Here is a 22,903-nt window from a genome sequence, read left to right as displayed (position 1 = left end):
AGAAGATTTCATTATAAAAGAGAAATAATGAGGCAGATTTAGGATTGGAGAATGTTCATATAATAAATTGTATGAATTATTCAGTAATTTTCAGGCTGTTCTTAAGGGATTCCCTTAATTTGCAGGGATTTCCTCTCACTTCCTGTTTTGGCTATTAGACAGCAAGTGAAGGAAAAACTCCAGAATGGGACAACGATGGCAAAAAAACTGGCAGGGACTATGACACTAAAGCCCCGTACACACGATCGTATTTTCTGCAGACAAATCGTCAGACTTTTGTTCGAAGAGCGTTGGCCATGAATGTGTCTTGCATACAAACGGCACACAGTTGTCAGCTAACAAACACGAACGTAGTGACGTACTATGTCAAATTTCAGCTCTAGCATCTTCTGCTAATGTCGTGTTTTAATTCCGAGCATGCGTGTTTGTACTTTGGACTTGTGTGTGACAGAAAATCCGATCGCGTGTACAAGGCTTTAGTTACTCTTTCCAAAATGAAAAATTGCCTATAGTTCTACTTGAATGTTCCATGTCGAATGGTCCAGTACACATGAACATTTGCTAGTTGTCAGTCTTCATGTGACAGTTTGTGAGTCAACCTAGTTGGAGAACCTAGTTCTAAGGCCTAACTCAGTGTGGCAAAATTACATTTGAATCACTTTCTCCTTTTTTCACCAATCTGCCTTGCAAATTCAACTTGAAATGTCCATAAAATGGTCTGAATTTGAAACATGAGAACATGGCTCTATAGTCCACAAATATTTACTGAAAATCACTAAAAACCTATGCATTCAATGATAACTATACACAAAAATAATAATAGTCACACATTGTAGCTTACAGTCTTTACATGGTGGCTGCATTATTAAAAAACATTTTTAGGCTATAAACATTTTCAACAAAAATACCTGTTGATCTTGCCAGAAATTCAGTGTCTTTGTCACTTCCTGTGAGCTGCTCAGAAGAATATCTTCCTTCCTATCGTCTGTAAAATTTCAATTGCCTGTACTCTATATCAGGGGACAACCATTGCTCCCTCCATAGATTTTGGGGCAGATCCGCAAAGAAATTAGGCGTAATTTCAAAATTTCAAAATTCCTGCGTCGTATCTTTGTTTTGAATCCTCAAAACAAGATACGACGGCATCGCGGCTTGATCCGACAGGCGTACGTCTTCGTACGCCTTCAGATCTTAGATGCAAATTTTCGGCGGCCGCTAGGTGGCGTTTCCGTCGAAATCCGCGTTGACTATGCAAATTAGCTATTTACGCCGATCCACGAACATACGTCGGCCCGGCGCATTTTTTTCCGACGTTTGCGTTCGGCTTTTTCCGGCGTATAGTTAAAGCTGCTGTTCTGAGGCATACTCAATGTTAAGTATGGCCATCCTTCCCGCGTACAATTTAGAATTTTTTGCGTCGTTTGCGTAATTCTTTCGCGAATAGGAATTTGCGTAGAATGACATCACCGTCGTAAGCATTGGCTGGTTCCGGTTTAATTTCGAGCATGCGCACTGGGATACCCCCAGGGATGGCACATGCGCAGTTAAAAAAAAAACGTTGTTTACGTCGGGTCACGACGTATTAACATAAAACACGCCACCATCACTTCCATTTGAATTCCGCGCCCTTACGCCGCAACAGATACGCTACGCCGCCGTAACTTATGGCGCGGATTCGTTGTGGATTCAAACAAAACAAAAGTAAGTTACAGCGACGTAGCGTATCTTAGATACGCTGCGCCCGGCGCAGATGTATGTGGATCTGGCCCAGTGGAGGAGTGACGTAGCCACCCAGGAACAGGACGTCTGTCATTTGTAGGATTATCAGGTGAAAATAAAGCAAAAGAAGCTTGAAAACAAATTCAGACACTATATTTTAAGGACTCCTAATCTACAATTTATTACATGTTCTGGTTTTGGATTTAGATACACTTTAAGTATTTCTTATTATTGTCAGTTGACACATCAGAAATGTTTATACCGATGAAATATTTTCTGCATGTTATGTGTTTTATTGTTTTTATCAGATGTTGATATAAAGCCGGTTGGGATGTTTTAATATACTAGCACACAGAAGACCAGAACAGTGGCAGGCCTAGACTCTAGATTAATAGCATGTTATTATGACCTCTGTAAATCTACATTGTTTATCTTGGTGACACAAGTAAACTGCTCATGTCCTAAAGTCATGATATCCGTGACATTTTCTTACTCTGCAAATACACTGTCATGCTTCATTTTGGCTGTTGAATGTGTTTAAACGGTTTTATGTGTTTGTTAACCCTAATTGGGATGCACAGGAAATCTTAATGCTAAATTCCAGGATACCTTAAAAAAGCACAGCTTATAGGCAAAATGCAGAAAATTGTGTAGAAATAAACAATTTAAAGTTGACGTTACAATATCAGTTTAGTTACACTGTCCATGAGAGTAATGCCGCGTACACACACTCAGAATTTCCGACAACAAATGTTCGATGTGAGCTTGTTGTCGGAAATTCCGACCATGTGTAGGCTCCACCGGACATTTGCTGTCAGAATTTCCGACAACAAAAATTTGAGAGCTGGTTCTCAGATTTTCCGACAACAAAATCCGTTCTCAAAAATTCTGATCGTGTGTAGACAATTCCGACTCACAAAGTTCCACGCATGCTCTGAATCAAGTACGAGACGGAAGCGCTCAGTCTGGTAAAAATAGCGTTCGTAATGGAGATAGCACATTTGTCACGCTGTAACGGACTGAAAAGTACGAGGCTGAAAAGCGGAAATAGACTCTCACCAAACTTCTACTAACACGACTGGTATTGAACTTCCCTTTAATAGTGCCGTCGTACGTGTTGTACGTGACTGCGTTCTTGGCGTTTGGAATTTCCAACAACATTTGTGCGACAGTGTGTATGCAAGACAAGTTTGAGCCAACATCCGTTGGAAAAAATCCACGGTTTTGTTGTCGGAATGTCTGATCGTCTGTACGCTGCATTAGAATAAGGAGACATAACTGAGATCGGGAGTTCTAAGGCTTCCCTGCTCTACCCAAAAGTTAAAAAAAAGAAAATATTGGACATACACCTAAAGCAGATCTGTACTCTCAAGAGAGATTTTTTAACCACTAGCCTACCGGGCACTTGTACCCCCTTCTTGACCAGGCCAATTTTCAAAATTCAGGGTTGTCACACTTGGAATGACAATTGCGCGGTCATGCAACGCTGTACCCATATTACATTTTTCTCTTCCCCCCCCCACACAAATAGAGCTTTATTTTGGTGGTATTTAATCAACACTGGGGTTTTTTTGCTGAAAAAATGAAAAAAGGCAGAACATTTGGGAAAAAAAAAAAAAAAAAACATGTTTTTATAGTTTGTTATAAAATTTTGCAAACAGGTAATTTTTCTCCTTCACTGATGTGCCTGATGATGCTGCACTGATTGCCACTGATAGGTGACACTGATAGGCAGCAATGATGGGCACTGATAGGTGGCACTGATGGGCAATGATAGGCAGCACTGATAGGTGACACTAATGAGGAGGCACTGATGGGCACTAATTTGCAGCACTGATGGGTATTGATTGGCAGCACTGATTGGCAGCACTGGTGGGCACTGATTGGCAGCACTAGTGAGCATTGTTGGGACTGCACTGATAATCAGAACACTGATAATCAGTGCCCTGATTATGAGTTTAGATGTCCCTTTGACACAAGCTGAATATCAGCTCTCTTCTCCTCTCCTCATGCTGTTAGAAGAGGGGCATGCACTTTCCTTCAGACTTGATGCTTTGTTTTGCAGTTGTGGCAGGATTTAAACCCCCTAGTTGCTTAACTGACACCGTCCACTGCTCTATTGACACCATCCTCTGCCCTACTAACATCTCCACTGACTGACACTAACCTCTGCCCTACTGACACCATCCTCTGCAATACTTATATGTCAACTGCTTTACTGACACCATCCTCTGCCCTACTGACATGTCAACTGCTCTACTGAATGACACCAACCTCTGCCCTACTGTTATGTCCACTGCTCTACTGACACCATCCACTGCCATTATGACAATGACTGTTTTATACCTTTGAATTTGTTTGTTTACATCTATTTATAAGATTGTGTCTGTTTGTATGTATATGTGTATATATATATATATATATATATATATATATATATATATCCACTATATTGTCAAAAGTATTGGGACACCTGCCTTTACACAGACATGAACTTTAATGGCATCCCAGTCTTAGGCTGTAGGGTTCAATATTGAGTTGGCCCACCCTTTGCAACTATAACAGCTTAAACTCTTCTGGGAAGACCGTCCACAAGGTTTAGGAGTGTGTCTATGGGAATTTTTGACCATTCTTCCAGAAGCGCATTTTTGAGGTCAGGCACTGATGTTGGTCAAGAAGGCCTGGTTCGCATTCTCCGCTCTAATTCATCCAAAAGGTGTTCTATCGGGTTGAGTTCAGGATTTTGTGCTGGCCAGTCAAGTTCCTCTGCCCTAACTCGCTCATCTATGTCTTTATGGACCTTGCTTTGTGCACTGGTCCAAATCATTTGATTATTTGGTGGGGTGGGGGGGATTATGGTCTGGGGTTGTTTTTCACGGGTTGGGGTTGGCCCCTTAGTTTCAATGAAGGGAACTGTTAAGGCACCATGTTCCCATCTTTGTGGGAACAGTTTGGGAATGGCCCCTTCCTGTTCCAACATGCCTGCGCACCAGTGCACAAAGCAAGTTCCATAAAGACATAGATGAGCGAGTTTGGGGTGGAGAAACTTGACTGGCCTGACAGAGTCCAGACCTCAATCTGATAGAACACCTATGGGATTAATTGGAGTGGAGACTGTGAGCTAAGCCTTCTTGTCCAACATCCACGCCTGACTTCACAAATGCCCTTCTGGAAGGATGGTCAAACATTCCCATAGACACACTCCTAAACCTTGTGTACAGCCTTTCCAGAAAAGGTGAAGCTGTTTTAGCTGCAAAGGGTGGGCCAGCTCAATATTGAACCCTACAGACTAAGACTGGGATGCCATTGACATTCATATGTGTGTAAAGGCGGTTGTCCCAATACTTTTAATACATTTAGTGTGTGTGTGTATATATATATATATATATTTATTATTAATAATATTATTATTATTATTATTATACAGGATTTATTTAGCGCCAACAGTTTACGCAGCACTTTACAACTTGAGGGTAGACGGTACAAATACAATACACTTTAATACAGTAGGAATCAGAGGGCCCTACTCCTTAGAGCTTACAATCTAAGAAATATGTATATATATATATATATATATATATATATATATATATATATATATATATATATATATATTCACCCACACACATATGCGTATTTAAACTTTGGGGTTTACACCCTACCCTAATGCAATAGGTTGTACACACTTATGGCCCCAAGGGTAATGATAGTAAAAAATAAATTGTACTACTATTGGTGTAAACACAAAGGATCATATACCTTATACAGGTTTGGGGATATGACAGTGCAACATGGAAGAAGCAGCATTTGTGAGGAAGAGTCAACATTGTGTAGCCACCTTGACAGTCAATCAGATCGTTTGGCAGATCATTAATACAGTGTTTGTTAAACAAGAGATGTACATCCAGATTACTGAAACTCTAGATTGATGGATGTCTTCTATGTAGAATGACACTACTACCATAAAACAACAAGGTGCCACAAACCTCCCAGTAGTAATGTAAGTTCACCCAAGCATGAAACTACCAGTTCCCATGTTTTCTTTCCTCCACTGTCTGGTCACCATATGGGAAGAAGAGCACTGTGCATTAGACTGACCACTAATATTGCAGACAGAGAATGTGAATGTATATGAGTAATATGTTGTACAATATTTATGATTAATATATTAATAGTGTAGTATTAAAGGTAAGAATAAGAAAAAAATAGGACTTGCCCAGATAGTTATGTATGTAAACCCTAAAAATTAACCTTAAAATGAATGTCTCCTATTCGGTCCCTGCTTGCTTTGTTAAATATACTATTGAAATGATATTTCTATATCTTTTCAAGATAAAAACAATAGCCATTGACTTTGCCAGAAATCTTCACAGCTGATAAAGTCCTGTAATCTTTGCCTGTGTTGCAGTCTATAGCCTCATACACACGATCGGACTTCCAACTGACTTTTCCGTGGATTTTGCTCCAAATGGCGTTGTCCGTGAGCTTGGTATGCATACACACTGTAGGAACATAATAGAACGTAGTGACGTAGTAGACGTACTGCGTGGTTTTTCTGCCCTTTACAACCACCCTTTGGGCAACTTCTTCTATTGTTGTCTGATCTTTAGCATTGGTTCTGAGCATGCGTGTTTGTATTTTGAACGTTTGTTCCGATGGACACACGATCATATTTGCTCCATCGGACATTTGTTGCCAGAAAGTTCGTCTGCTCTGACAGTGAATATTTGTCCGATGAAAAAGCGATGGAGAGTACATATGGTCGGAATGTCTGCAAAAACAGGTCCGGCTGAGGTTTGTTGTCAAAAAGTCAGATCGTGTGTACGGGCCTTATCTGTTACATCGCTCCTAGTTATCTCTGAGGACTGCAGAACCACTCCCCTCTATGATGTTGAAAACAGGGGTCTGGGTCTGCAGTCTAGTCCTGGGCTGACAACCCTGCTTCTCCATAGATATAGTATGGTGAATGAGCATTGTAATTCTAGGATAGGACGTGTGTACTGGCATGAGCTGTAATTGCCATAGACTTTGACAGGCTGCAGGCTGTATGCTGCAACTGTCCCTTCCAGGACACACTGCAGATAGATGGCTGCATGTGCAGGGGGCCCTATTTGAACACGCACCGCTTATTGTGGAGTCCTGTAATGTTCAAAATAAATAGCACAATTTTCTTCACAGAGAACTTTGCAAAGATACAAGGTGTTTATAAAAAGTGATATTAAAAAAAGCAAGGCAGGACCTTTTATTTGGAAAAGCAACAGACATTGAAAACTGAATATAAAGTACAGAATATAGTGTAAAATGTATAATATATGTTTAATTTCACAATGCATGTACTGTATATGTTATACTTTAATATGCTTGCTTTCTTTGTAAGCTCTTTTCATTTATTTTGGCTGTTTTATTTGGGTTGCAGAGTCTTCAGTTAGTAGCAGCTCTCCAGTATCTGGACCCAGCTCTCCAAATAACGGCCCAGTTAACATGGGTGTGGAGAATGAAAACTCAGCATCACCATCCAGCTCACATGTCGAGGTAAGAGGACATAATTATTGTTTATCTATTGTTATTTCTTAACCTCCGTGGCGGTATGATTCTGTCTGAAAAAACATGCTGAAAGCGGTACAATTATTTGCAAGGAAATTTGGTGTTTTATACTGTAGGCCTGTAATTCTTAGGAATAACTCACTTAAATCTGACCAAACAAGAATCTAATAGGCATCCCGGGTATGACATTTTTTTAAAAACAAAATTTTAAATTATAATATAATAAATAATTATAAATAATTATAGCAAGTAATAATATAATAAAAATAAAAATTATTCAATAATGTAATCAAATTAAAATCACTGAAATTTGCTCAGTTGCAGAATTGTTGCTGTCATTATTTTATTTTTTTATGACGAATTTCCACGCAAATCGCTATCGCACAATTCTGCAAGTGATTATAATTTATTATCGCTGTTTTCTAGCTGATCTAAAACCATTTTTGACATAAAAATACACTTTTGGTTGCTATGGACAATCTATAGTTTTCAGGCAGAAAGAAAGGTTTTTATTATATAAAATGACATGTAGGACACTGGGCAGACCACTAGGGACAAGGGGGATGTGTTTTTTTTTACATACAGTACTGTAATCTATAAGATTACAGTATACTGTATGTATAGTGTTTGTTTACTTTTTTGAATTTGGCGCCGATCTCCGCTCCCGTGCGTCGTAACGTCGCAGGGAACGGAGATCAGCGGCACAGGAGGACGCTGTGTGAATCGAGCGAGGTCTCGCTCGCTCACACAGCGTGGTGACATCGCTGGATCCAGGACAAGGTAAGCCAGCGCACGCTGCAGGCTCTGCATATCTACCCCGAGCGTGACTCTGGGTTACCGATTTTGGTAGAAAAAATTAACCCCGAGTCACGCTCGGGGATACCGCCAGGAGGGTTAAAGTGGAGGTTCACCCAAAAAACTATTTTTTTAACATTAGATTGAGGCTCGTTTTGTCAAGGGGAATCGGGTGTTTTTTTTACAATCGAAGCAGTACTTACCGTTTTAGAGATGCATCTTCTCCGCCCCTTCCGGGTATGGGCTGCGGGACTGGGCGTTCCAACTTGATTGACAGGCTTCCGAAGGTCGCATCCATCGCGTCACGATTTTCCGAAAGTAGCCGACGTTCAGCTACTTTCGGAAAATCGTGACGCGATGTATGCGACCGTCGGAAGCCTGTCGGAAGCCTGTCAATCAAATAGGAACGCCCAGTCCCGAAGAACATACCCAGAAGCGGCGGAGAAGATCGCTCTCTAAAACGGTAAGTACTGCTTCGATTTTAAAAAAACTACCCGATTCCCCTTGACAAAATGAGCATCAATCTAATGTTAAAAAAAATGTTTTGGGTGAACTCCCGCTTTAAGCTGTCAATTATTGTGATCATATGGTGAGATCAAACTAATATTCAAGTGCAAAAAAAGTTAATAGCAAGCATTCTCTAGATGTCATTGTACAGTATATGGAAAATACACTATGATCATTTTTCCATGATAGAATATGTGCTATATAAGGTTTACTTTAAAAAGTAAATAGTTGATGACATTTAGAATAAAGGTTCATTAAGCTCTTGGCTCTTAAAGCTCCACAGACCCCCTGCAACAGCTTCTCCCTCATCCCTGGTCAAGCAAAAACAGACTGCTTACAGATATATCCAATAGAACAAAATTCTCCTGCGCTCTGGTGTTTCGCCAAACCCGGGTGGAAGTGTAGTCTCACGGTAAAGTCTAAGATCTTGCAGCCCTCCTCAGAACAAAGGGTGTTCATATAGCTAGAGAAAAAGAAAAGAAGGGAGGGCGCACCGACCTAGTGCATTACCACTTCATTTTTTATTAAAAACAGAATAAAAACAATGGTCTTACTCACAAAGAAAAGCTCAAGTAAGCTCTTTTCAGACAGACCACTGGTCTGTGGTTCGACTGGCAGGTGCCATGAGGTCCAGTTCCTAGCTGTCTGAAAAGCGCTTACTTGAGCTTTTCTTTGTGAGTAAGACCATTGTTTTTATTCTGTTTTTAATACAAATTAAGTGGTAATGCACTAGGTCGGTGCGCCCTCCCTTCTTTTCTTTTTATACAGATATATCCAGCCAAGGTTTATAAAATGTGGCATCCATAGCTTACAGCATGCTTGCGTAATTATGATTGATTATGTATGTATGTATATATATATATATATATATATATATATATATATATATATATATATATATATATATATATATATATATATATATATATACCATATTGATGGGTTCTCCAGCCTGGTTACTACAGGTGGTGGGGAAGATTACTGAGTTTAAGTGCTGAGTGTGTGTTTTTTTTTATTCCTTAATTGTACTTATTGTATATTTAAAACCAGTGGCGGCTGGTGCTCCATTTTGGGGGGGAGGCGGTCAGTCACTCGATCGTCAGGCCATCCAGCCCCGCACTTACCCCATCTAGGTCACAGGCAGCGCTTCCTCCTTTTTGGCATCACCCAGCGTCTGCTACTCCTGGGCTTCACAGCGGTTTCCCCTGCGTCTTCTCCTCCTCCTTGGCGGTCAATATGATCGCTTTTTCTCTCGGCCAATTGGGTCTCATTACACACTTCCTGATTGGCCGGAAGGAGAATCAGGAAGACAATAGCGCTATAGTCACATAACTGGGTGGGCTCAGGGCACAGTGCTCTGCACCCTGAGCCCACCCTTTTTTGAAGCCTCTGGCTCTAATCACGTGCTTTTAAAAAAAAAACGAATTGGAATGGATGATTCCTGCATGTAGATTAGGGGCCGGACGCATGAACTTAGGGGGGCGGCGCCCCTGCGCCTTGTATGGATGGGCCCTGAATCTATGACTAATAAAGGTGTAGTGGTTCATGTCATTGCTGAGGGGCCAGCAGCACAGAGGGCCCAGCCACTGAAAAACAAACAAATAAACAAACATCATGGCTCAGTATTCTACTATGAATAAGGACTTAGGAACATGCTATTTCTATGCTTATAGAAATACATATGCTGTGCTTTTCCAGGTTTTGTTGTACCTGAAATTAAAATGGATTGAATTGGGATTCCCCCACAGCACAAAATTACAACAGTCCCCAAAAAATCTTATACTAAAAGCCCACAATTGGATTGGTGCCTCCCACCTGGGAAAAAAGATATCAGTCTATTAAACAATATGATGCAAACACTTCACTCCAAGATCAGTAAAAACATCATCATTCCATGTGAAAAAAGTCAGATGTGGAAAAGTCATAAAGTATTAATGCTGGACACAGCTAGGCAATTGCCATTTTTTAGAAGGAGGTCACCAGTGGTAGCCTCAATATTCAGTACAGGTTTCCTTTAACACATTGAAGATGAAAAAATATTTCCATTGTGAAACAAATGTTAATTTCAATAAGCAGGCATTTATTGCTTGTCCTAGTAGCACCACCTTTGGCTGCTGTTCTAGATGTGAGCCTTTTGGCATAAGTCTGTGCCAGCTTTGCACAACTGGATACTTCATTTTTTTTCTTTTTTTCCTGTTTGAATGGGCAACATTGGTAAAAAAATTTGATTTTATGTAATTCCATAGATTCTCAATTGGACTAAGTTCTGGGCTGTGACTGAGCCGTTCTAAAACATTCACGTTCTTTGTTCTAATCTATTTAGTTAACTTTGGTTGTGTGATTAGGGTCTTTGTCCTGAGGAACTAAATAAACTAAAATCAATCTATGCGTAGATCAGACTCTGGGGGAGATTTACTAAAACTGGAGTATGCAAAACCTGTCACAGCTTTGCATACAAACCAATCAACTTCCAGGTTTTGTTGTCAACGCTAAGGGCCCTTTCACACGGGCGGACGAACGGTCCGTTTTTTACAAGTCCATTTAATGCTTCCCTATGGGATTGCAGACGTTAGCGGATGATGCATCCGCTAACGTCCGTAAAGATCCGCCTCCGCAAAGATCCGCTTTTTCAGACAGAAGAAAACCCTATTTTTCTTCCGTCTGGCGGAACGGATCGGATGAATACGGACACATGGTCTGTATTCATCCGATTCCCCATAGGGGAGAGCGGAGGAAAGACAGGGCGGTCTCTGCACAGTGTGTGGGGACCGCCCTGTCCGCCGACAGCTCAGCGGGGATTTACGGATGATCCCCGCTGAGCAGACGGACACACACGGGGCGGATCAATACGGATCCGCTCCGTGTGAAAGGGCCCTTAATTGTACAAGCCATAGTTAGAAACTGATTTGCTATCATGCACAGCTGCACCAGATTCTGAATGCTCCAGTTTTAGTAAATCTCCCCCACTGTTTCTAGTTTGGTATTTAGGGCCAGTTCACACCAGACGCAGTTCCGTTTTTTCTGCACCAATACAGTCAGTTTCTGCACCGGAAACTAGGGGTGCAACGGATCAAAAAACTCACGGTTCGGATCGTTTCTCGGATCAGAGTCACGGATTGGATATTTTTTTGGATCAGCAAAAAAAAGACACGACAAATAAACATAAGTTTTGTCTTTTTGTTTATTAACACTTTTATATTATTTTAAAATATATAAAATCAACTTAAAGTGCACAAAGCAGTCAGGGAAGGCAGGGGAGCTCACCTAGGCCACCGCCGAGTGGAGCAAGATGGCCGCCGCTCCCAGAGGTATTCCGCCGCAGCGGCCTGTCCCAAGGCAGGTGTAGGCTGCCGATGTGCTGTGGGAGCGCTCTCAGGCACTTCGGAGGCTGATCCAGGAGGAGAGCGAACTCCAGGCAATCAGGAAGGCCAGGAAAGCTTGTGCCGCCTGCCGCCGGGTGGACAAAGATGGCCGCCTCTCCGGGAGATAGTTTGAAGCAGGATCGGGAGGTCACGGGTGGCATTCTAGCAGACTGACAGGCTCCAAAAGGCAGTGGAGGAGACCGCACGGAACCCCGGATGAAGTGGATGGCATGGATGGCAAGAATGTGCCAGGATGGTGAGGATGCTGACAGGATGGTTCACACTACCTGCGCCGCAGATCACGTGTGTCCCAAACCAAATCTGTTGATCCGTACGGATCACAGATCAATGACGATCCATTGCACCACTACCAGAAACTGACTGTAACTGACTGCACTGGTGTGAACTAGAGACATTGGAATACATGGAAAACACTGTTTTTTAGTGCAGAAAAAAAGCACATGTAACTGAGCGGAGCTGCGTCTGGTGTGAACTAGCACCAGGGGCGGACTGACCATTCAAGCCCTCGGGCACTGCCCGAGGGCCCCATGCCACTAAGGGGCCCCATCAGGGCTGCCAGGCTCAGTAAAACCAGGGACAGTATGTAAAAATCTGTGTTATTTTTACATCTGTCCCTGATATGTCTGATACCGACATGCTTTTGATGTGAAAATCTCGAGATTTTAGCTGCCCCTCCTCTGCACTGCCTCCTGGCGTGGTGGCCATCTGTATGCCCGGGGGCCCCATAACCTTTTATTGCCCGGGGGCCCTATGAGTTGTCAATCCGCCCCTGACTAGCACTTAGCATTCTCTGTAATTAAATTGTTATACAGTAGTATGCCAGTCTCTGTAACACTGGGTCTCTGTAGCAGAATTACCCTAAAACCCAACTCAAAATGTCTTGCCCATTGTCCACTTTTCCTCATTGGAACCTCATCCCCACTAGGTGATTGTCGTTAGGTATAGTGCCAAAGAGGAGGTGAGTATTGCAACCAGAACTGCTTTGTTTTTTTCATAAGCTGCTGAGGGCTTTCCAAAAGGGTGGAGAAAAGTGGAGTTGAGCTTTAAAGCGGAGGTTCACCCTCAACCTGAACTTTGCATTAATAAGAACTGCAGCCTTAATACATGTAGAATCCACTGTTTTTTTTCCCCGGTGGTCTATGATTACCTTGATTCTGATGTATTTCAGCTCGCTTCCGGGTATTATTTCCTGCAGGAGTGGGCGTGTCGCTCCTTTTCCCCCGACGGCCCAGTGTGTGATGGGAGCTGTGCGCAATGTCTCCTGGGAGTTACGTGTCAAGATTCCCAGGAGACTATCTGAACTAGCAATAACTGTATTCTAGCGCTATCTTGCAGGTATCTGAACTGACGTCACCCGTTGCTATGGTAATGAAGAAGTGTTGTCGGCTCAGCTCGCGCTGCTCGCCATCAACACAGCGCATGCGCGAGATTCTGCGGTGCATGATGGGAGCATCGTATCACCGCTTCCAGGAAGTCTTTGCTTGTGGGCTTCACAATGCCCACAAGCAAGATGGAAAACCCCTGGATGAAATTTTAAAAGTTCTTCTTTCTGACAGAAAACTAAGCGATGCTATTACAAGCGGCTAGCAAGTGAGTGTTACATTGATATCTGTATCACTATGCATTACACATAAAACGAAAAAGTCGTTGCATTGCACATAAAACTAAACCGCGGAACCTCCGCTTTAAGTTCTATGTGTAGCTCTATTAACTGGCTGTAGTTTCATTTAACTTTACATAACATGTAACATGTGCATTAAATAAGTTCAGATAGGAGAACACTGCATTCCACACAAAGTGATTGTGTAATTTTTTGTATTTTTTGTTTTGTTACAACATAATAATTATTATTTTTCTCTTCTAATACAATTATAATTTCTTAGCTCTATTGCTGCTTTCAGTAAGCAATGAAATGTGCTTGTACAGCAAAATGTGTAGGTCACCAGCAGGACATCCACTGAGAGACTCAGACACATCTACTTCCAGGCTTCCCATTCATAATAAATTAATTGTTGGTGAACTGTGATCCTGGGGGCAGGTGTTTGACCCCTGCCCACTGATTAGTAGCCCCCTGTGGACGCCAAAAGAGAAAATAATGTTACACTGATAGCTTACATGTGGCTTTATCTTGTAACTCTTTGTGTAAGAAGCCAGAGATGTCAAATTGAGTTGGAAGAATAAAGACTTCATTACTGCACAATTAGACAATTAGGAAGTGAGCATTCAGTAATGAAAGATTTGATGCTTCAGGTACCCGTTAGACTTTGCTCTACTGCAAATCTGTCTGTCACCAAGGAAAATTCAATAACACAAGCTCGCCTAATTAAGCAGTAACAAAAAAAGTTTTTTTATTTGATTAACTTTTGGTTAACATTTATTACATTTCAGGTTTGCTGCATTCTACAGATTGTGATTTTGGAGCTTTACAATACTGTAATAGAAAACAAAGTTATCATTTTTTTCCAAGTGAGAAGTTGAATATTTTTATGACTCAGATTCCAGAACATTTTCATTTTACCTAACATAAGCTCTGTATTTTGGATCAATGAATGACTGGTTAGAAAGTAAGATTAGGTAGAATTACCCAACAAATTGTACTAGTGATAGACAACATGCTACATTTATTGATCTTATGCCTTGTACACACGATTGGAATTTCCGTTGGGATAAACTCCGACTGATTTTTCCGACTGAATTTCGTTCAAGCTGTCTTGCATAAACACTGTCACACCAAATTCCGGGTGTCAAGAACGCAGTGACGTACAACACTACGATGAGCCGAGAAAAATTAAGTTCAATGCTTCCGAGCATGCGTTGACTTGATTCTGAGCATGCATGTTTTTTTTCTCCGTCGGAGTTCCATACAGACAAACGGAATTTACGATATTAACATGTTATCTTTCTAAGTCTGTTGGAATTTCTGAAGAAAAAACTCAGATGGGGCACACACGGTCAGAATATCTGATTAACCACTTCAGTCCCGGACCATTTTGCTGGTCAACGACCGGGCCACTTTTTGCGATTCGGCACTGCGTCGCTTTAACTGACAATTGCGCGGTCGTGTGACGTGGCTCCCAAACAAAATTGGCGACCTTTTTTTCCCACAAATAGAGCTTTCTTTTGGTGGTATTTGATCACCTCTGCGGTTTTTATTTTTTGCGCTATAAACAAAAATAGAGCGACAATTTTGAAAAAAAATTAATATTTTTTACTTTTTGCTGTAATAAATATCACCCAAAAATATATATAATTTTTTTTTTCCTCAGTTTAGGCCGATACATATTCTTCTACATATTTTTCGTGAAAAAAAATCGCAATAAGCGTTTATTGATTGGTTTGCGCAAAAATTATAGCGTCTACAAAATATGGGATAGTTTTATGGCATTTGTATTAATATTTTTTTTTTTACTAGTAATGGCGGCGATCTGTGATACTGCGATCTTATGGTGGACACTTCGGACACATTTTTGGGACCATTGGCATTTTTATATACAAATACAGTGCTATACAAATGCATTGATTACTGTAAAAATGCCACTGGCAGGGAAGGGGTTAACACTAGGGGCGAGGAAGGGGTTAATTATGTTCCCTAGGTGTGTTTTAACTGAAGGGGGGTTTGGACTGACTAGGGGAAATGACAGATCGCTGTTCATACATTGTATGTACAGACGAACAGTCATTTCTCCCCCTGACAGGACCGGGAGCTGTGTGTTTACATACACAGCTCCCAGTTCTCGCTCTATAATGAGTGATCGCGGGTGCCCGGCGGTGATCACGCCCACCGAGCACGCGCGTCAGCACCAGGGGCGAGCAGGGGGCACGCCCCAAATGGCTGCAATGCGAAGTGACGTATAGCTAAGTGATTTTGCGCAGCTGAGCCGACCTGCCGCCGTAAAACTGCGGCGGCTGGTCGGCTAGTGGTTAAAAAATTCTATCTGACTTTCATCGGAAATTATGATCGTGTGTACAAGGCATTACTTGTAATCCATGGTTCTAATAAAGGGCCAAAGATCACATTTTTTTTTTGAAAAAAAAAAGTGGTGATAACCTCTGATAAGTTAACAGCAGAAATACTTCTAAATTCTACCCAAGTCTTATGTCTGTCACCTATTTTCCTCATCACTACTGCATACTATAAATGGCAAGGATAGAAAAAGAATCACTGTGAAATAATGTTATATTTGTCTTGTACTCTATACCCTGGACTTTAAAAGAGAAGAGCCACAGCTAAAAGTCTTACTTTTTATCAGAAAGCTCCCAAATATAATTTTATCTGATGGGCCAGCTGTCAGTTTGCCATTATTGGGTTCTCAAAGATATATATTCCCAAATGAGACGTAAAGATAGTAAAGGGGCCATAGGTTGTAAATCAGCACACTGTAGAAGTGTAGAAAAAGAGCTGAGTGCACTTTGCACTTAATCACAATAGAAAGACTGAATGTAGTCATAAAAGGAGGTCGTACGTGTAGGTGGTTTCCTACTGCCTGAGGATTTGAAACCAATTCCTTGATTATATATGTATACTTGGAGATACTGCAAGTTTATGCCAATGGAGGTTAGAATAGGAGTGCTAGTTGATTACCCATCGATTAAATTATCAATTCCTACCAGTTGTGCTTTCCTCAGACATATGGGGGCCAGAGATATCTGGCACATGGGATTGTACACCCCATCAACACCCATCATACCATAAGAACATACCTTAAATATAAAATAAACACAACAAGGATTGTGGAGAAGTTTAGGCCACGGCCCCTTTATTAGGTTTAAAACAATTTTAATTATGAAATTAACTTTAACCTTTAATACCAAACAGAATCGCTGTTAACCATTAACAGACCAACATGTTTAGTCACTAAGACTCAAGCAGCAATATCTTATACCAACCATAATACCAGTTTACCAACCACTGTCCACCCACAAAGTGGGCGACATTACCCAAAAAGATATACCTTCAATATGAAACAAAACTGTTGGTAACCAATAACAGACCAACTTGCTTAGTCACTACGACTCAAGCAGTAATATTTTATATAAAACAAGTAACAGCGTACAACCACTGTCCACCCACAAAGTGGGCGACACTACCCACATAAAGGGGGACCGCGACAAGGGAAATTATAGGGGAGGGAGGGTGGGAGAGCAGGTCAAAAGATCCAGAAGGAAGGCTGAGGAGAATCCAGAGGTGAGTCCAGCTGACAGACCTGAGGTAAATGCTGACTCCTCCCAGTGACAGGAGAAGATATAACAAAAAGGTTACACTCATTGGCTAGATGTTTCCCGCCAAAGGATTTGTCACCAATCCAGTGCCCTGCAGTTGAGATGAATTATCCTAACAGCAGCAGGCAGCTTTTCACCTGAAACACAAAACAGAAAGAACCAGCAAAGCAGCCATAGGGAGACATGCACTTATCAATTATCATAGCCCTCTATTAAGAGTAAAATGTATTCATTAAACAAATGGGTGTTAGGGGCGACAATCCCATGGGGCCACTTCTCTATTTTATTCTTTCGTGGCCCTTACATTCTTTTTGTACTAAAAGAGGTGAGAAAGTCTGCCAGCTCAAACAAGACTTATATCTTACCTACCTTAGCCTATACAAGTAATCATTTTTGGATTTTTCAAATATGTATTCATTGTGGTTCATTAACTAAAGGCAAATAAATGGTGCACTTTGCATATGCAGGTTCTCCAGAGCTTAGAAAATGAGGGGAAGCTCTGCTGACTTTCATCAAAATCAAAATATATTTTTTTATTTTCCTTGCATGTGATTGGGTATTCTTTGCAAAGTGAAGCTTCACCACATTTACTAAGCTCTGGAGCAACTGCACTTGCAAAGTTCACAGTCTGTTTGCCTTTAGTAAATCAATACAATTGTTTCTTAGCTGCTCATACATACAGGGGCAGATCCACAAAGCGAGTATGCCGGCGTATCTACTGATACGCCGGCGTACTTTCAAATTTCCTGCGTCATATCTTTGTTTTGAATCCTCAAAACAAGATACGACGGCATCTGGGTTAGATCCGACAGGCATACGTCTTCGTACGCCTTTGGATATAAGATTAAATTCTTCGGCGTCCGCTGGGTGGCGTTCCCGTCGTTTTCCGCTTCGAGTATGCAAATTAGCTATTTCCGACGATCCACGAACGTACGAGCGGCCGTCGCATTCTTTTACGTCGTCTCTAGTCGGCTTTTTTCGGCGTATAGTTAAAGCTGCTGTTTGGTGGTATACTCAATTTTAAGTATGGCCGTCGTTCCCGCGTATCATTTAAAAAAAAAAAAATTGTTTGCGTAAGTCGTCCGTGAAACGGGCTGGACGTAATTTACGTCCACGTCAAAACAATGACGTCCTTGCGATGTCATTTAGCGCAATGCACGGCGGGAAATTTAAGGGACGGCGCATGAAACACGCCCCCTACTCGCCGATTTGAATTAGGCGCCGTTACGCCGCGAGAGATACAATACGCCGCCGTAACTTACGGCGCAAATTCTTCCAGGATTCAAACCAAAAAAAGTAAGTTACGGCAGCGTAGCGTATCTCAGATACGCTGCGCTGGGGCAGATCTTTGTGGATCTGCCCCACAGGATGCATCGCAGCAGCTCCTTATTTGGATTTGCATATACTTTGCTTGCTCCACTGCATCTGCCTTTTTTTATACAGACTCATCACAATCAATATGCATGGTTCCTACAAAGGAAGGAAGGTGGCCTCTGCTCAAAAAATAAAAAATAAATCACTTGTTATTTTTTATAAAATGTGGCTATAAAATCTAAGATTCAAATTCATAAAAAATCCCAAATTTCCCTTCTGTAACCAACATATTATTTGCATTTTGCTAAGCACAGCAAGTCTCTATTTAAGTCTCTATATTAGTACAGTCATCCTGCCTGCATCTCCTAACCACACAGTAAGATTTGAGCTTTTCCTTATACATGGCAATTCCTTCTTGTCATCATGTTATAACTTAGCAGGTCTCAGCGGGGGAGTGCCTAGCTCCCGTGACGCAGTAGGAGCTTTCTCTGGGTTGCTGGATGTGGGTTGTGTTGTCAGTTACCTTGATATTACAGGACAATGTGCAATTTTCCCATCACACGTTCCTGGAAAAGGCTGAAGAGTAAGTGGGTGCTGCAGCAGATATCAGCTGGAGACTGATGACACCATAGATCAAAGTATATATTTCCCTAGCACACCATGGACCATCAAAATCAACATCCAAACATTGATTTGAAAAAGTCATATCACAGCTGTAAGGTACAATGTTTCGGGGCCATGCAGGACCTTGTCATTAGGCATGCCTGACAAAGGGGTCATGCACGGCCTAGAATTGTTGCACCTCACCTGTCTTGTGACCTTTTCAAAGAAATGTTTGGACATTGATTTTGATGATCCAGGGTGTGTTGGTGATATATACTTTGATCTTTGATGTTATGTGAAGTTCAAGCCTAAACACAACATTTTTGAGAAGTCAGATCCTGTATTGCATTTTAATTTACATGCCAAGGCAAGCAATAGGTTATTGGTTGGTCTTTGGTTACATCTTTCTGCACTTCTGTCACGACTGATAGTATTTTCCGACTTTATGTTTGCAGTAATTCCCTTTAACAGACTTTTACTGCTTTTTTTACGGATCAGCTGCAAAGTGCTTTGGCACAATGAAGCAGTGTTGCTCTACTCTTTGATAGTATGAGACAGCGGTAATGATTTCGAAAATGTTAGTTTGTACAATGATCACTGTCAAATTACAGTAATCACCAGCAGAGTGCCAATGTGTTATCCCTGTAACTGATAATAACAGATAATAGCAGATGTCCAGTGTCTATGAGTGTCATATATGTAATAGACATGTGCACACTGAAATATTTTGTTTCGGAATTTCGTTTTTGTCCGAAAAATACATTTATTTAGGGACTCCCGAAATTCATTTTTATTTTTTATTTTTAGTTAAAAAATGCATTTTGTCCGAAAATTTGAATTTACTTAGGTCTAATCTGTCAACTGAAGGCGTGTAGTGTCTGTCGAATGTTCTAAGAAGATTCGACGGAGCAGCTAAACTGTACGACGCCGCAATCGTACATTTCGGGTCAAATGCTCAGCACACAAGCTATAGTAGAATTCTAATGTTGTATGACTAGTAATAATTATATTTATTATTATTACTAGCCAACCAACATTAGAATTCTTCTATAGCCTATGGGCGGAGCATTGGACCATAAATGTCCGCTTGCGGCGATTGTATGTTTTTAGCTGCTTTGTTGAATCTTCATGTCTCTATAATGTCGAATCTTTTCTCTCTATGTTGAATAGTCTTGGACTAATAAGTAAGGTTAGGCACATTTGTTTTCAATATCCTTTTATATTTTTTTTTCCAAAGTTCACAAAATTCACAACATCCAGTAAAAACATTTACATCCTCCAAATTTATCAACATTTATAATTTATCTAAGAAATTACATAAGACATACTTTAATTCTTAGGGATCTTTATCTTTCTATTTTCGTTTTAAGTATTACTCTCTTCTAAACCTTATAAAAAGATTTCCTCTATATTTCATTCACTCTCCATCACATCCAATCAACAAAAAGTTTTTTTTTTTTTTAAATAAATCCTTCGGTTAGGCACATTTCACCGCAGATTCGATAGACACAGATCGCTATTGTCACCGTCATGTTGAATCCTCTATCTGTATCGAACACAACACTTCATTGTCACAACGAAGCGAAAATAAAGCATTTTTTATATTGGATCTTTTGGATTTCGGATTCTGCGCGTTCGTTATTGTTTGTTAAAACTTACGCGAAAATCACCAAAATTTGTACGAAAATGCATTTGGACGAAAATGAATGCACATGTCTAATATGTAATAGGACTGTATGCACTCTTGTGTAATGCAGTATAAACTGTAATGTAGAGTATGGTATTCTGTGTCCTGGTACAGCACGGTACACTTTATCAAGGCACATATTTACTATGTATAGACGTGCAGGGGTTAAATTTACAGCTTTCAATATATATTATGTAAGAAGCTCATTTTATTCTAAATGTACGAAATGCATTGAAGGCATTTTCCCATATGACCGTTCCATAAAAATAATGTCCCCATTAGGACATTTGAATGTATTTTCACTTCTTCTACCTTCTGGTTATAACGATTTGCCACCTAAGACTAATAAAAAGGTTAATGGCTGCCATCCATCCTAGTAAGAAGATTGTTTAATGACATGTAACAATGGATGACCAGTTCCTTGATTTACTATAAATACAGTAACGTAACACCTTTTACTACTGTGCAGCCTTTTTTTTGTTTATCATACTGCCCCTGGGTACACACAAATGTCAAAGAGAAAATTACTCATCCCGTCTCCTCTGCCCAAGAACTCCTATAAGCTGCATCTAAAAACAAAACCAGCCCAGGAAAGGTTACATTTTTGAATAACATCCTGTATTTTTTTGTTACTGTGCTCCACACTGACAGCCAAGCATTAGGAAAATTTATTTTCTCAAGTTAATTGATATTCCAGATTGATCCATTACAAAACCAGCAGCCCTTCCAACCTCTACATGCTTGACAAGTTATTATATTTACTTAGTCAATCCTATGTGTGCTGGATCCTTCTTGGTGGTGGTCTATTATCACAGACCCATATGCTTTTTGTTTGGGAAGAAAGCAGTCACTGTTGTCGTACTGTTACACAGGGTATTCTTTTTCAGGGATGTGACTCCCCTGGGGATAATATCATGGCATAGCTTCTAATTCTAATGGAGCCTATGTGGCTCTTATTATGCAATGCTGTTGAATTAGGAGGTATAAACAGACTGTGTAATTTAAGGAAGAATGTGTGAGACCACATGTGGAAGCCATGGACTTAGGGCAACCGCAGGAAGATGCTTTCTTCTGAGGCAAAATAAAATTGATGTAAATGAGTCATCAGATAGAAGATGTATAAAAATAAAATATTTGTAAATGCATTTAAAACCAAAATATTTTTTCTTTTACTTTTTGGAAGAGTTTGGGAAAATGAGAATCTCTGTTTTTATTGCTCTCTGTGTACTAGCTACACAGACACATACATATGCTATCTATGTGTCCTGATAACCATTGACACTGGATCTGAAAATGAGGGTGAATCCAAGATTTGGAGTTGCCATCAGAACAGGAATAGGGGGAAATCTTTTTGTGATGGCAGCTGTCTGAGAGAAGTTCCCTCTCACCTTCTTTGTGTCTATAGGCAGGCCCTTTGTGACAAGGCAAGCAAACCAAGCAATTGCTTGGGGCCCCTTGCCGTGCTTCCTATAAATGCTGCAGCCGCCTGAGTGCTATGTAGAGAGCCTCTGCTGCCTCTCTCATCACTTCTTCCCCTTTCCTGTAGAGTGGCCGAGCTCCTCTTCCTTTCTCCTGTCCTGTCAGTCCGGCCTGGTACCGCGCGGTACAGGAGATTCAGTTTCCTGTTCCCGGCCGGACTGACAGAAAGTGCACACTGAGTACTCACTTCCTGTTCCGGCCGGGAACAGGAAACAGAATCTCCTGTCGCGCGGTGCGGTGGGGGGGGGGGGGTAAAAAGAACATGGGGGAGTAAAACAAATTGGGAGGGGGAGTAAAAAAAACATGGGGAGTAAAAAGAACATAGGAAGGGGGAGGGGAGTAAGAAGGACACAGGGAGGGGGAGGGGAGTAAGAAGAACAAAACAAAAGGGAGGGAGGGGGGAGTAAAACGAACATGGGGGAAGAAAAAAAACATATGGGGGGGGGAGTAGAAAAAATATAGGGAGGAGGGTAGGGGAGTAAGAATCTGTATCGCTATGCTGTGGTTCCTGTAGGCTTTTTGTGCGTGGGGGGGTGAGTTGGGGGGCCTCCATGTCCATTTTGCTTGGGGCCCCCCAAATTCCTTTAAACAGCCCCTTGTCAGGAGGCAAGAGGTAATATCCCTACAGGTGACATAAAACTGGTGTTTTAAC

General features: G+C 41.1%; 1 protein-coding gene across 3 annotated transcripts in view; it reads left to right on the top strand.

Moving 5' to 3' along the window:
- Positions 1-22,903, top strand: part of HDAC9 (histone deacetylase 9) — an 821,625-nt gene that overhangs the window by 632,396 nt on the left and 166,326 nt on the right. For all 3 annotated transcript variants that reach the window (XM_040352828.1, XM_040352826.1, XM_040352829.1), the window contains exon 9: positions 7,136-7,251. In XM_040352828.1, coding sequence (XP_040208762.1) covers positions 7,136-7,251 — 116 coding nt within the window. The remainder of the gene's footprint in view (positions 1-7,135; positions 7,252-22,903) is intronic.

This window comes from Rana temporaria, chromosome 5, assembly GCF_905171775.1.
Source record: "Rana temporaria chromosome 5, aRanTem1.1, whole genome shotgun sequence".
Lineage (NCBI taxonomy): Eukaryota > Metazoa > Chordata > Amphibia > Anura > Ranidae > Rana > Rana temporaria.
The sequence above is the reverse complement of the archived record's forward strand: the minus strand, read 5'-3'. Positions and strand labels throughout refer to the sequence as shown.